Here is a 13,237-nt window from a genome sequence, read left to right as displayed (position 1 = left end):
GCCTCCTAAAGGTTGAATTTCGAAAAAAGGCTCTATAACATTTTGTCCCTTGGCCTGTAGTATTTATAAACCAAGTTTCGTCAAGATCGGACAATAATTGTAGGACAAGTAGCGATTTAAAGATTTTTACAAGCGCCACCCGTACAGCTCCCCCTAGAGATTAAATTGGCAAAAACGCTTTATAAGTTTTAAGTCCTTGGCCTGTAGTACCTACATACCAAGTTTCGTCAACATTGGACAATAATTGTAGGACAAGTAGGCAATTGCACATGCGTTTTTGGCACATGACAACTATTCACACGGGTGCCAAATAGGCCTGAGCCTGTCTCTGGATTGTCTCTGGATTTGTCTCTGGATTGTATATATATCTCATAATTTTTGTAGTATCTCATTATTCCTGAAGATGACTATTAGGATATAGTCGAAACGTTGAAATAAACTACTATCTCGAAGTTTCATTTTCGGACTTTTTCGTTATAATTTTGGGATTCTCTCTACAATCGCCTCAACACGGATATAGTGTTCTATCAATCGTGAGGCCTGAGCCTGTTTGGCCCGACCAAAAACATCGGACCAGGCCTGAGCCAAATTTTAGCACGAGACAAATGATTCCGGAAATGACCCTCTTCGCTTTGGTTAGGCATTGTTTAGTATCGAGTGAGTGGTTTAAGTGTGAACACGTTCTCAAATTAGGCAGGGGTCAAATTTGACTCGTGGCCTGGTCAGTGCCAATTTGGCGCGGGTCAAATCGTTTACGTGTGATCGCGGCTTAAATCAAAATATTCAGATTAATTCTGCAAATATGTGAAGTTCAATTGAGGATTGTAAATGCTCGATGAATATTCAATTTTAAAAGCGGCTTACGATTTACTGACCAACTGATAGATTTCTAGGGTTAGATCATTGTTCTGAAGCTGATAACAAACTCATCAGGTAAGTGCGTAAACTACAGGTGACGAGTTAAGAAAACTCATCGTTGACCAAATCAAAGTTCTACAATGAGAGGTACAGAATAGAAGCTGCAAACTTAAAATGATTTCAAATTTTCTGTCTTTTTTCTGAAAGCCATTTTCAGAGTATAAAGTTTATAAAATGTATGTGACATTAACGATGTACTGATCGTGGTGCTGACAAGAGAACTGATGAAATATGACGATTACTTGTCGGTTGATTAAACCTCCATTGATATCTACCGATCATTATCTGTTTACGCTATTCTTACTTTTTATTTCGGGACTTTTTCACCTTACAAAATTTGCGGATCTCGTTTGAGTAATTAAATCGACAATTATAGTAACTGTTACAGTGTTAAAGTAACTCAGTAAAAGCCGTTTAACTGAATCTAACAAACATTTCTAATTCGCTTTCAGAATGTTTACTAAAACTCTGTTCATCGCGTTGGCCTTGTTTATGGTCGCAGGAGCTGTCCTGCCAGCAACTTCGGAAGGTATTTTGTTAGGTTCTAACAGAGAGTTTTCATTTTGTTTAACAAGTTTAATCAATGATGCATTTTACCTATTTACAGAAATTCAGACTGAAAAGAGAGGACTTCAGTGTACTTGTTTTGGGAAAAAGGGTACATACTGGTTGTTCGGTGTGACCAGGACCTACAATTGTTGTTATAAATTGATGGGATCATGTTGTATTTAATTTCTGATACTCGTTAATTCCTCAAGGAATTGATATTCTAGTCAAATAAAAACACATAAGATATAATCTACGACCATTTTTCTAGTTTTGAGCTGTTCACTTTTTTGCCGACTTGGGGCGTAACCTTGGTTTGTAGGAGGAAGTTTTTCTCGTTGTGTGTGAATTTTCCGAGCGATTCTGAATCTCCGATAACTTTTTCATCATCAATCAGTTTTAACCAAGGGCTCAAGCCGCCCGTATCCACCCTGACTATTACTCCTCAAGCTGCCCGTATCCACCCTGCCGATTACTCCTCAAGCCGCCCGTATCCACCCTGACTATTACTCCTCAACCCGCCCGAATCCGACCCGGCACTTCTTCCGTATGCTACACAAAAACGGTTAAAGTGGGATTCGAACCCAATAGCTTATGATAAACTAGACACCTAAGTCGTCGAAATACCGAAACAGAATTCAACATCTTCCTATTTCAATTTCTTGGGTATTTGGAGTATGAACATGACACATCTGAGCGCTTACTTCAAATCCAAATAAGTTTGGATGAATTTAGACACGATTATGGTGGCCCACCTCATTAATTCTTATATCATATAAAAGCCGTGACTATTTACTAAAAAACAACACAAACTTGTAATGCATGGAAATAAACAGTTGATGTGGTATTCGGTATCGTGTTGAACTGGGATTATCCGTTGAATTTTCTGAGGAGTAATTGACGCTACATAGTGAAATTGCTGAGTACTAATGGAATAAAGATCCTGAGCGAAAATAACAACAGACCAGACTTCAACAGATATCTCTAGTCGTAGAAGTAGTTTTCAAAACCCAAAAAAGATGCCATTTCAAAGTGGGACGAGTGTCACATTTATGGGTTCTCACGAATTCGGTCTTGACGAAAAGGGCAACCTCGATTGGAATACTGGGAACCACTGAGCCCACCGCCCAAATCGGCGCCTGCAAAATTGCATAGTCACCTCGATTCAGTGGTTTAAGGCGTGCAGAAACCGACTTTTGAGCATTTTGGGCCTTGTCTTTAAGATTTCAGACGACTTAAGCCTGCGCATGTATCTACAACTTATTTCACCCTTTCAAAACCGCAGTGAGGTGTGTTGTATAATTCTGTGTTTGACTCGGTGTCAGCACATCACCACTTATTTACATGTATTCATGATTTAAGGGATTATTGATAACTGAAACAGGTGCGACTTTAGTTTGAATCTACAGGTCGCCTCACGACACGTCAGCCAACAGATTAGTAACGTTATCTATATATCAATACCAAACGATGTTCCAAAGACTGTCGTTGCGGAGAAGAAGAATTGGGCCTTGAAAATTTGATGCGGTGGTCAATTGTGGTATAAACTAATGCAACGCCTATGAAAAGGTGAGAACAAATGATATGATAAGACCAACTGTATGCAGATTTAAAATCAAAAATTTATTCCAAAAACAAGCAGCCTATCAGCTGATAAAGCTCCGCTGTTTAATGATAAGATTTTACAAGGACCACCTACACAGCACTCTCAAGAGTTCAAATCCAGAAAACGGGTCTATAAGTTTTTAGCCCTTGGCCCATAGTATCTACATACCAAGCTTTGTCAATATCAGATAATGATTGTAGGACTAGACGCAATTGAAAGATTTTACAAGTGTGACCTGTACAGCGCCCCCTAGATATCAGATTGGGCTCAGTAACATTCCATGGCTCAAAATACTGACATACCAAATTTCGTCAACATCGGACAATAATTGTAGGACAAGTAGCAATTGAAAGAGGTGTTACCTGTACAGCGCCCCCTAGAGATTAAATTTGGAAAACCACTTATAAGCCCTTAGCCCATAGCATCTATATACCAAGTTTCGTCAACATTGGACTATAATTGTAGGATGAGTAGTGATTTAATGATTTTACAAGTGTAACCTGTACAGCGCCTCCTAAAGGTTGAATTTCGAAAAAAGGCTCTATAATATTTTGTCCCTTGGCCTGTAGTATTTATAAACCAAGTTTCGTCAAGATGGGACAATAATTGTAGGACAAGTAGCGATTTAAAGATTTTTACAAGCGCCACCCGTACAGCTCCCCCTAGAGATTAAATTGGCAAAAACGCTTTATAAGTTTTAAGTCCTTGGCCTGTAGTACCTACATACCAAGTTTCGTCAACATTGGACAATAATTGTAGGACAAGTAGGCAATTGCACATGCGTTTTTGGCACATGACAACTATTCACACGGGTGCCAAATAGGCCTGAGCCTGTCTCTTGATTGTCTCTGGATTTGTCTCTGGATTGTATATATATCTCATAATTTTTGTAGTATCTCATTATTCCTGAAGATGACTATTAGGATATAGTCGAAACGTTGAAATAAACTACTATCTCGAAGTTTCATTTTCGGACTTTTTCGTTATAATTTTGGGATTCTCTCTACAATCGCCTCAACACGGATATAGTGTTCTATCAATCGTGAGGCCTGAGCCTGTTTGGCCCGACCAAAAACATCGGACCAGGCCTGAGCCAAATTTTAGCACGAGACAAATGATTCCGGAAATGACCCTCTTCGCTTTGTTTAGGCATTGTTTAGTATCGAGTGAGTGGTTTAAGTGTGAACGCGTTCTCAAATTAGGCACAGGTCAAATTTGACTCGTGGCCTGGCCAAATCGTTTACGTGTGATCGCGGCTTAAATCAGAATATTCAGATTAATTCTGTGAACGTGTAAAGTTCAATTGAGGATTGAAAATGCTCGATAAATATTCAATTTCAAAAGCGGCTTACGATTTACTGACCAACAGACTGTATATAACTGATAGATTTCTAGGGGTAGATCATTGTTCTGAAGCTGACAACAAACTCATCAGGTAAGTGCGTAAACTACGGGTGACGAGTTAAGAAAACTCATCGTTGACCAAATCAAAGTTCTACAATAAGAGGTACAGAATAGAAGCTGCAAACTTAAAATGATTTCCAATTTTCGGTCTTTTTTCTGAAAGCCATTTTCAGAGTATAAAGTTTATAAAATGTATGTGACATTAACGATGTACTGATCATGGTGCTGACAAGAGAACTGATGAAATATGACGATTACTTGTCGGTTGATTAAACCTCCATTGATATCTACCGATCATTATCTGTTTACGCTATTCTTACTTTTTATTTCGGGACTTTTTCACCTTACAAAATTTGCGGATCTCGTTTGAGTAATTAAATCGACAATTATAGTAACTGTTACAGTGTTAAAGTAACTCAGTAAAAGCCGTTTAACTGAATCTAACAAACATTTCTAATTCGCTTTCAGAATGTTTACTAAAACTCTGTTCATCGCGTTGGCCTTGTTTATGGTCGCAGGAGCTGTCCTGCCAGCAACTTCGGAAGGTATTTTGTTAGGTTCTAACAGAGAGTTTTCATTTTGTTTTACAAGTTTAATCAATGATGCATTTTACCTATTTACAGAAATTCAGACTGAAAAGAGAGGACTTCAGTGTACTTGTTTTGGGAAAAAGGGTACATACTGGTTGTTCGGTGTGACCAGGACCTACAATTGTTGTTATAAATTGATGGGATCATGTTGTATTTAATTTCTGATACTCGTTAATTCCTCAAGGAATTGATATTCTAGTCAAATAAAAACACATAAGATATAATCTACGACCTGTTTTCTAGTTTTGAGCTGTTCACTTTTTTGCCGACTTGGGGCGTAACCTTGGTTTGTAGGAGGAAGTTTTTCTCGTTGTGTGTGAATTTTCCGAGCAATTCTGAATCTCCGATAACTTTTTCATCATCAATCAGTTTTAACCAAGCGCTCAAGCCGCCCGTATCCACCCTGACTATTACTCCGCAAGCCGCCCGTATCCACCCTGACTATTACTCCTCAAGCCGCCCGTATCCACCCTGACTATTACTCCTCAAGCCGCCCGAATCCGCCCCGGCACTTCTTCCGTATGCTGCACAAAAACGGTTATAGTGGGATTCAAACCCAATAGCTTATGATAAACTAGACACCTAAGTCCTCGAAATACCGAAACAGAATTCAACATCCTCCTATTTCAATTTCTCGGGTATTTGGAGTATGAACATGACACATCTGAGCGCTTACTTCAAATCCAAATAAGTTTGGATGAATTTAGACACGATTTTGGTGGCCCACCTCATTAATTCTTATATCATATGAAAGCCATGACTATTTACTACAAAACAACACAAACTTGTAATGCATGGAAATAAACAGTTGATGTGGTATTCGGTATCGTGATGCACTGGGATTATCCGTTGAATTTTCTGAGGAGTAATTGACGCTACATAGTGAAATTGCTGAGTACTAATGGAATAAAGATCCTGAGCGAAAATAAGTACAGACCAGACTTCAACAGATATCTCTAGTCGTAGAAGTAGTTTTCAAAACCCAAAAAAGATGCCATTTCAAAGTGGGACGAGTGTCACATGTACGGGTTCTCAAGAATTCGGTCTTGACGAAAAGGGCAACCTCGATTGGAATACAGGGAACCACTGAGCCCACCGCCCAAATCGGCGCCTGCAAAATTGCATAGTCACCTCGATTCAGTGGTTTAAGGCATGCAGAAACCGACTTTTGAGCATTTTGGGCCTTGTCTTTAAGATTTCAGACGACTTAAGCCTGCGCATGTATCTACAACTTATTTCACCCTTCCTAAACCGCAGTGAGGTGTGTTGTATAATTCGGTGTTTGACTCGGTGTCAGCACATCACCATTTATTTACATGTATTCATGATTCAAGGGATCATTGATAACTGAAACAGGTGCGACTTTAGTTTGAATCTACAGGTCGCCTCACGACACGTCAGCCAACAGATTAGTAACGTTATCTATATATCAATACCAAACGATGTTCCAAAGACTGTCGTTGCGGAGAAGAAGAATTGGGCCTTGAAAATTTGATGCGGTGGTCAATCGTGTTATAAACTAATGCAACACCTATGAAAAGGTGAGAACAAATGATATGATAAGACCAACTGTATGCAGATTCAAAATCAAAAATCTATTCCAAAAACAAGCTGCCTATCAGCTGATAAAGCTCCGCTGTTTAATGATAAGATTTTACAAGGACCACCTACACAGCACTCTCAAGAGTTCAAATCCAGAAAACGGGTCTATAAGTTTTTAGCCCTTGGCCCATAGTATCTACATACCAAGCTTTGTCAATATCAGATAATGATTGTAGGACTAGACGCAATTGAAAGATTTTACAAGTGTGACCTGTACAGCGCCCCCTAGATATCAGATTGGGCTCAGTAACATTCAGCCCATGGCTCAAAATACTGACATACCAAATTTCGTCAACATCCGACAATAATTGTAGGACAAGTAGCAATTGAAAGAGGTGTTACCTGTACAGCGCCCCCTAGAGATTAAATCTGGAAAACCACTTATAAGCCCTTAGCCCATAGCATCTATATACCAAGTTTCGTCAACATTGGACTATAATTGTAGGATGAGTAGCGATTTAATGATTTTACAAGTGTAACCTGTACAGCGCCTCCTAAAGGTCAAATTTCTAAAAAAGGCTCTATAATATTTTGTCCCTTGGCCTGTAGTATTTATAAACCAAGTTTCGTCAAGATCGGACAATAATTGTAGGACAAGTAGCGATTTAAAGATTTTTACAAGCGCCACCCGTACAGCTCCCCCTAGAGATTAAATTGGCAAAAACGCTTTATAAGTTTTAAGTCCTTGGCCTGTAGTACCTACATACCAAGTTTCGTCAACATTGGACAATAATTGTAGGACAAGTAGGCAATTGCACATGCGTTTTTGGCACATGACAACTATTCACACGGGTGCCAAATAGGCCTGAGCCTGTCTCTGGATTGTCTCTGGATTTGTCTCTGGATTGTATATATATATCTCATAATTTTTGTAGTATCTCATTATTCCTGAAGATGACTATTAGGATAAAGTCGAAACTTTGAAATAAACTACTATCTCGAAGTTTCATTTTCGGACTTTTTCGTTATAATTTTGGGATTCTCTCTACAATCGCGTCAACACGGATATAGTGTTCTATCAATCGTGAGGCCTGAGCCTGTTTGGCCCGACCAAAAACATCGGACCAGGCCTGAGCCAAATTTTAGCACGGGACAAATGATTCCGGAAATGACCCTCTTCGCTTTGGTTAGGCATTGTTTAGTATCGAGTGAGTGGTTTAAGTGTGAACGCGTTCTCAAATTAGGCACGGGTCAAATTTGACTCGTGGCCTGGCCAAATCGTTTACGTGTGATGGCGGCTTAAATCAGAATATTCAGATTAATTCTGCGAACGTGTAAAGTTCAATTGAGGATTGAAAATGCTCGATAAATATTCAATTTCAAAAGCGGCTTACGATTTACTGACCAACAGACTGTATATAACTGATAGATTTCTAGGGGTAGATCATTGTTCTGAAGCTGACAACAAACTCATCAGGTAAGCGCGTAAACTACGGGTGACGAGTTAAGAAAACTCATCGTTGACCGAATCAAAGTTCTACAATGAGAGGTACAGAATAGAAGCTGCAAACTTAAAATGATTTCAAATTTTCTGTCTTTTTTCTGAAAGCCATTTTCAGAGTATAAAGTTTATAAAATGTATGTGACATTAACGATGTACTGATCGTGGTGCTGACAAGAGAACTGATGAAATATGACGATTACTTGTCGGTTGATTAAACCGTCATTGATATCTACCGATCATTATCTGTTTACGCTATTCTTACTTTTTATTTCGGGACTTTTTCACCTTACAAAATTTGCGGATCTCGTTTGAGTAATTAAATCGACAATTATAGTAACTGTTACAGTGTTAAAGTAACTCAGTAAAAGCCGTTTAACTGAATCTAACAAACATTTCTAATTCGCTTTCAGAATGTTTACTAAAACTCTGTTCATCGCGTTGGCCTTGTTAATGGTCGCAGGAGCTGTCCTGCCAGCAACTTCAGAAGGTATTTTGTTAGGTTCTAACAGAGAGTTTTCATTTTGTTTTACAAGTTTAATCAATGATGCATTTTATCTATTTACAGAAATTCAGACCGAAAAGAGAGGAATTCCGTGTACTTGTAATGGGCATATAAAGGGTACATACTGGTTCCTCAATCTGGCAGAGTCCCCCAATTGTTGTTATAAAGCTTTCGGAAGATGTTGTTTTTAATTTCTGATACTCGTTAATTCTTCAAGGAATTGATATTCTAGTCAAATAAAAACACATAAGATATAATCTACGACCTGTTTTCTAGTTTTGAGCTGTTCACTTTTTTGCCGACTTGGGGCGTAACCTTGGTTTGTAGGAGGAAGTTTTTCTCGTTGTGTGTGAATTTTCCGAGCAATTCTGAATCTCCAATAACTTTTTCATCATCAATCAGTTTTAACCAAGCGCTCAAGCCGCCCGTATCCACCCTGACTATTACTCCTCAAGCCGCCCGTATCCACCCTGATGATTACTCCTCAAGCCGCCCATATCCACCCTGACTATTACTCCTCAAGCCGCCCGTATCCGCCCCGGCACTTCTTCCGTATGCTGCACAAAAACGGTTATAGTGGGATTCGAACCCAATAGCTTATGATAAACTAGACACCTAAGTCGTCGAAATACCGAAACAGAATTCAACATCTTCCTATTTCAATTTCTTGAGTATTTGGAGTATGAACATGACACATCTGAGCGCTTACTTCAAATCCAAATAAGTTTGGATGAATTTAGACACGAAAAGGGCAACCTCGATTGGAATACAGGGAACCACTGAGCCCACCGCCCAAATCGGCGCCTGCAAACTTGCATGTTCACCTCGATTCAGAGGTTAAACTGAGCAGGCGTGCAGGAAGAGTCTAAGTTCATCTTAACATTGAATTAAGAACGATTTGAAATAAAACATAGTAGTTTCATTGAAAATGAACTTGAAGTTATTCCTCCTACCGACTTTTGAGCATTTTGGGCCTTGTCTTTAAGATTTCAGACGACTTATTTCACCCTTTCTAAACCGCAGTGAGGTGTATAATTCGGTGTTTGACTTAGCTAGTACACCACATCGCGGTGTACTGATGTTAACAGTAATTTCCATTCATCGCCATTGAAAGAGGGCAGCACCTGTCAAATACTGAAATATAAGTAACTAACGATACGCCGCACCGCGGTGTAGAATGATGCACAGCACTAAAGCGGTCTGCCCATTGCCCAACACTACGGGCTGATACTTTTTAAAAGTTACCAAATTATCTCCAGCACTTTCGGCGATCAATAAGCCAGCACGGAGAGGGTTCAAAAACGTTGAATTACTTATTACCCAGTTCAAATAACGCTACACAGAAATAACTGCCGCAGAATATTTCCTCAGAGATGTTTCTGTAAAACATATAGCAAGTCTGTAAACCACGTGCAGCTATATATTTCAATGTTTAATGCGGCGTGTTCGCGTCATAGTCTCAATCCATAAAACATGTTTCCCGCGGGGCTATTATTCATGAAGCCTTCCCGTCTCTCTTCGCTCTCCCCCTCAGGGATTGATTCTCTTGAATATGAATATGAAACGCCGAGCAGGTCCGAAAAAGGAAACATGCTGTAAAATACCGAATAGACGTAATTATCATCGTCGTCGTCTGCGACCCGGTTTCTGGACACGAAACAACCGCACGTCCACGAACAGACAGAAAAATTCACCTACATATACGTGATGATTGAAAAAAATACAAAATTCATGCTAGATTTTAGCAGTTGAAATTAAAATCGAACACATTCTACTTCAATCAAACAACGTGGTTCCCACAGTTTCAAAATTCATAAGTGTTTCCCCGAGTATCCCGTGTTTGATTTTTTCAATTCATCCTAAATGGAGATTAACAGATGCAATCCTCTTGAAATGTTAACATTTTGAGTCCCACTCCTAATTTGCTAGATTGATGATAGAATCAAAATAAGTACTGGTCTTAAATAGAACCAAAACCGGGTGGCCGCTAATAACTCAGCTGCTTTTTCCCTGACTATTCCCTGACATGCGTGTTGCTTTCCCCCGACTTGATCTGCTTAGAATCCAATCGATTAACGCAGTCAAATTCTGTGGTTTTTAGCTTTTTCACAAAATTTTGACTGAAATTTTCAAACGAAAGAGATCTTCTTGACTTAACCCTGATTTCCAGGTGAGTGGCCACCCTGCAAAAGATAGTTTGGAACCGGGCCGGGTCATGTCATAATAATAATAATGATCATAATAATGTGTGTCTTATATAGCGCTAAATCCAGCCAGGCTGCTCAGAGTGCTTTACATTTTCGGTATTATTACCCCAGCAAATTTTATACTCTAACATGTTTCAGTCATCTCTCCCTGGGGAGACGTAACACCGAGCTGCTAACAAACGCTCAGGAGTCATCTATCAGGCCAGGTACCCATTTACTCCTGTGTGGAGAGAGGCAATGAGGATAAGTGTCTTGCCCGACCACACTACGGCAATTTTCAGGGTTTGAACCCACGACCTGGCTTCCCAGAGCCGAACGCTCTAACCACTCGGCCACATGGCTCCTGCAGATGTAACTGACAAAGTTAGTCGAGAAGATACACAATATCCGTGTATGATGATGACGAGAGAAATCCCACAATAACGAAGCCAAGATTGAAAAATTCGACATCTGAATGATTATATTTGAGGAGCGACGTTTCGGCTAACAACTGTTAGCCATCATCAGGCGTAACGAATAGTTTGTTCTCAGTACGCCTGATGATGGCTAACAGTTGTTAGCCGAAACGTCGCTCCTCAAATACAACATTCTCATATAGAATTTTTCAATCTTGGCTTCATTATTGTGGGATTTCTCTCGTCAACTGACAAATTATTCGCGTACTGACCGTTTTCGTATGAGATGTCAGCGGCGTCTGCTGCTGTTGTTGTTGTTGTATGGTATATCCGCCGCGTTGCACCGTGATCGTCGTGTACGCCTCCTTCGGGCAATCTTTCAACACCTGCACGACCTCGTTGTGTTTCATGTCCTTCACGCAGACGTCGTTGATCTCGAGCAGAACGTCGCCTTCGATCAGCGTGCTGCAACGTTCCTTGTCGAGAATCTGTTTCACTTTCTGCCCGAGCGGCCCGTCGGCGATCGTGAACCCGAAGCCCATATTACCGCGTTTGATCTCGACGGTGAATATCTCCTTGTTGTTATTGAAAACGACGACGTCCGGGGGTGCGACGCCGGCGGGCACCTTATTCACGTTTTCCGTCGATCGACTTTTTTGCATATGCGAACTAGTCGTCTGGGTCGCGGCCGAGACCGGTACGGACGCGACGCTCAGCTGAGACGGCGTCAGCGAGCTGTGCTGGAAGCCCTTACGCGAAAACGTCGGAGTGTTCGTGACGGGCGCCGCGGGCGGCATCGTCACGGCGATCGTAGTGACTATCTCGGTATCCGGGTCATTCGGATCGAATGGTAGCGGGTATCCGCGACACACGTCGAGCGTCACCGTTTCGCCGGGCTGTATCGACTGGAACAACGATACGGCGTTCTGGTGCGAGTATCCGAGCACGCAGATCTCGTCGACGTAGATCAATACATCGCCTGAAAAACAGAGAGAAAAATAAAACAGTTTCAGAAACGAGGAATGATGAGGGCAGGTTCCATAGTCGAGACTTTAGTACAAAAGTGGTCTTAGATTTCAAGACTGGTAATAGAACCAAAATTAGCTTAGACCGGTTTTAATTTGTCTTTGACTTGTTTTAAGTCTAAGCCATGACTGGCAAACGGAATAAGAAAATGTGGCCAATATATATCTATATTTCTATATGATGTCATTGGGGAAATTATGGAGCCATCCATCTTGTCTGGAGAATTTGATGATAGCATATGGGGATTTATGGAGGCAGGCATTTTTATACGTAGAGAAGGGTACTCAGGTACTCTAATGAACAAATAACTAGGCAATTTGATGATGTCACAGGGGGATTTGTTGAGGCAGCCATCTTTTCTAAAAGAGTCAACAGCGGTCAGCAGTTCTAAATGGACAGATTTCAATTGAATCCGAAATGAAATCCGGCACTCTACAGCACAGTGTTGCCACCTGGTGGATCTTCCTCGCTTGCCACAGCTGACCCGCTGCGTAGCTGATAAGACTTACCGGTTTGTAGTTTACCGTCGAGGTAAGCCGGTCCGTCGGGAACGACGTTTTTAATCTGTAAGAATTCCTCGTCCGTGTCGTCGCCGCCGACGATCGTGAATCCTAAACCTCGTGTGCTCTTCACGATCCGTGTTTTAATGAATTGTCCGTTCAAACGCTTCGGATCTTTCGTAAAGAACGGCTTCGACTTGCTTTGATACACTGAAAAATTGCGGAGAACATGTTAACCCTTTCAGTGCGTCTACACCGCAGTGCGGTGTACGAATCAGTGATAGATTTTGCTAGTACACCGCACTGCGGTGTATTGATTTAATTAGTAATTACTAATTATCTCTCTTGAAAGATGGCAGCACCTGTCAAACATAGTGAAATATTAGTGACTAATGATATACCACGCCAGGGTGTAGACGCACTACAATGGTATTCCCGTTATTCAACACACTAGAGTGGAATTTCTTAGAATTTTCAAATTATCTTCAGCGCTATAG

General features: G+C 40.6%; 1 protein-coding gene across 1 annotated transcript in view; it reads right to left on the bottom strand.

The window, feature by feature from the left end:
* Positions 1-13,237, bottom strand: part of LOC141902239 (membrane-associated guanylate kinase, WW and PDZ domain-containing protein 1-like) — a 56,311-nt gene that overhangs the window by 14,334 nt on the left and 28,740 nt on the right. The window contains exons 9-10 of the mRNA XM_074789881.1: positions 12,750-12,950; positions 11,487-12,193 (exon numbers count right to left, since the gene is read on the bottom strand). Coding sequence (XP_074645982.1) covers positions 11,487-12,193; positions 12,750-12,950 — 908 coding nt within the window. The remainder of the gene's footprint in view (positions 1-11,486; positions 12,194-12,749; positions 12,951-13,237) is intronic.

This window comes from Tubulanus polymorphus, chromosome 3 (genome assembly GCF_964204645.1).
Source record: "Tubulanus polymorphus chromosome 3, tnTubPoly1.2, whole genome shotgun sequence".
NCBI lineage: Eukaryota > Metazoa > Nemertea > Palaeonemertea > Tubulaniformes > Tubulanidae > Tubulanus > Tubulanus polymorphus.
This window is presented reverse-complemented; position numbering and strand designations above follow the sequence as displayed.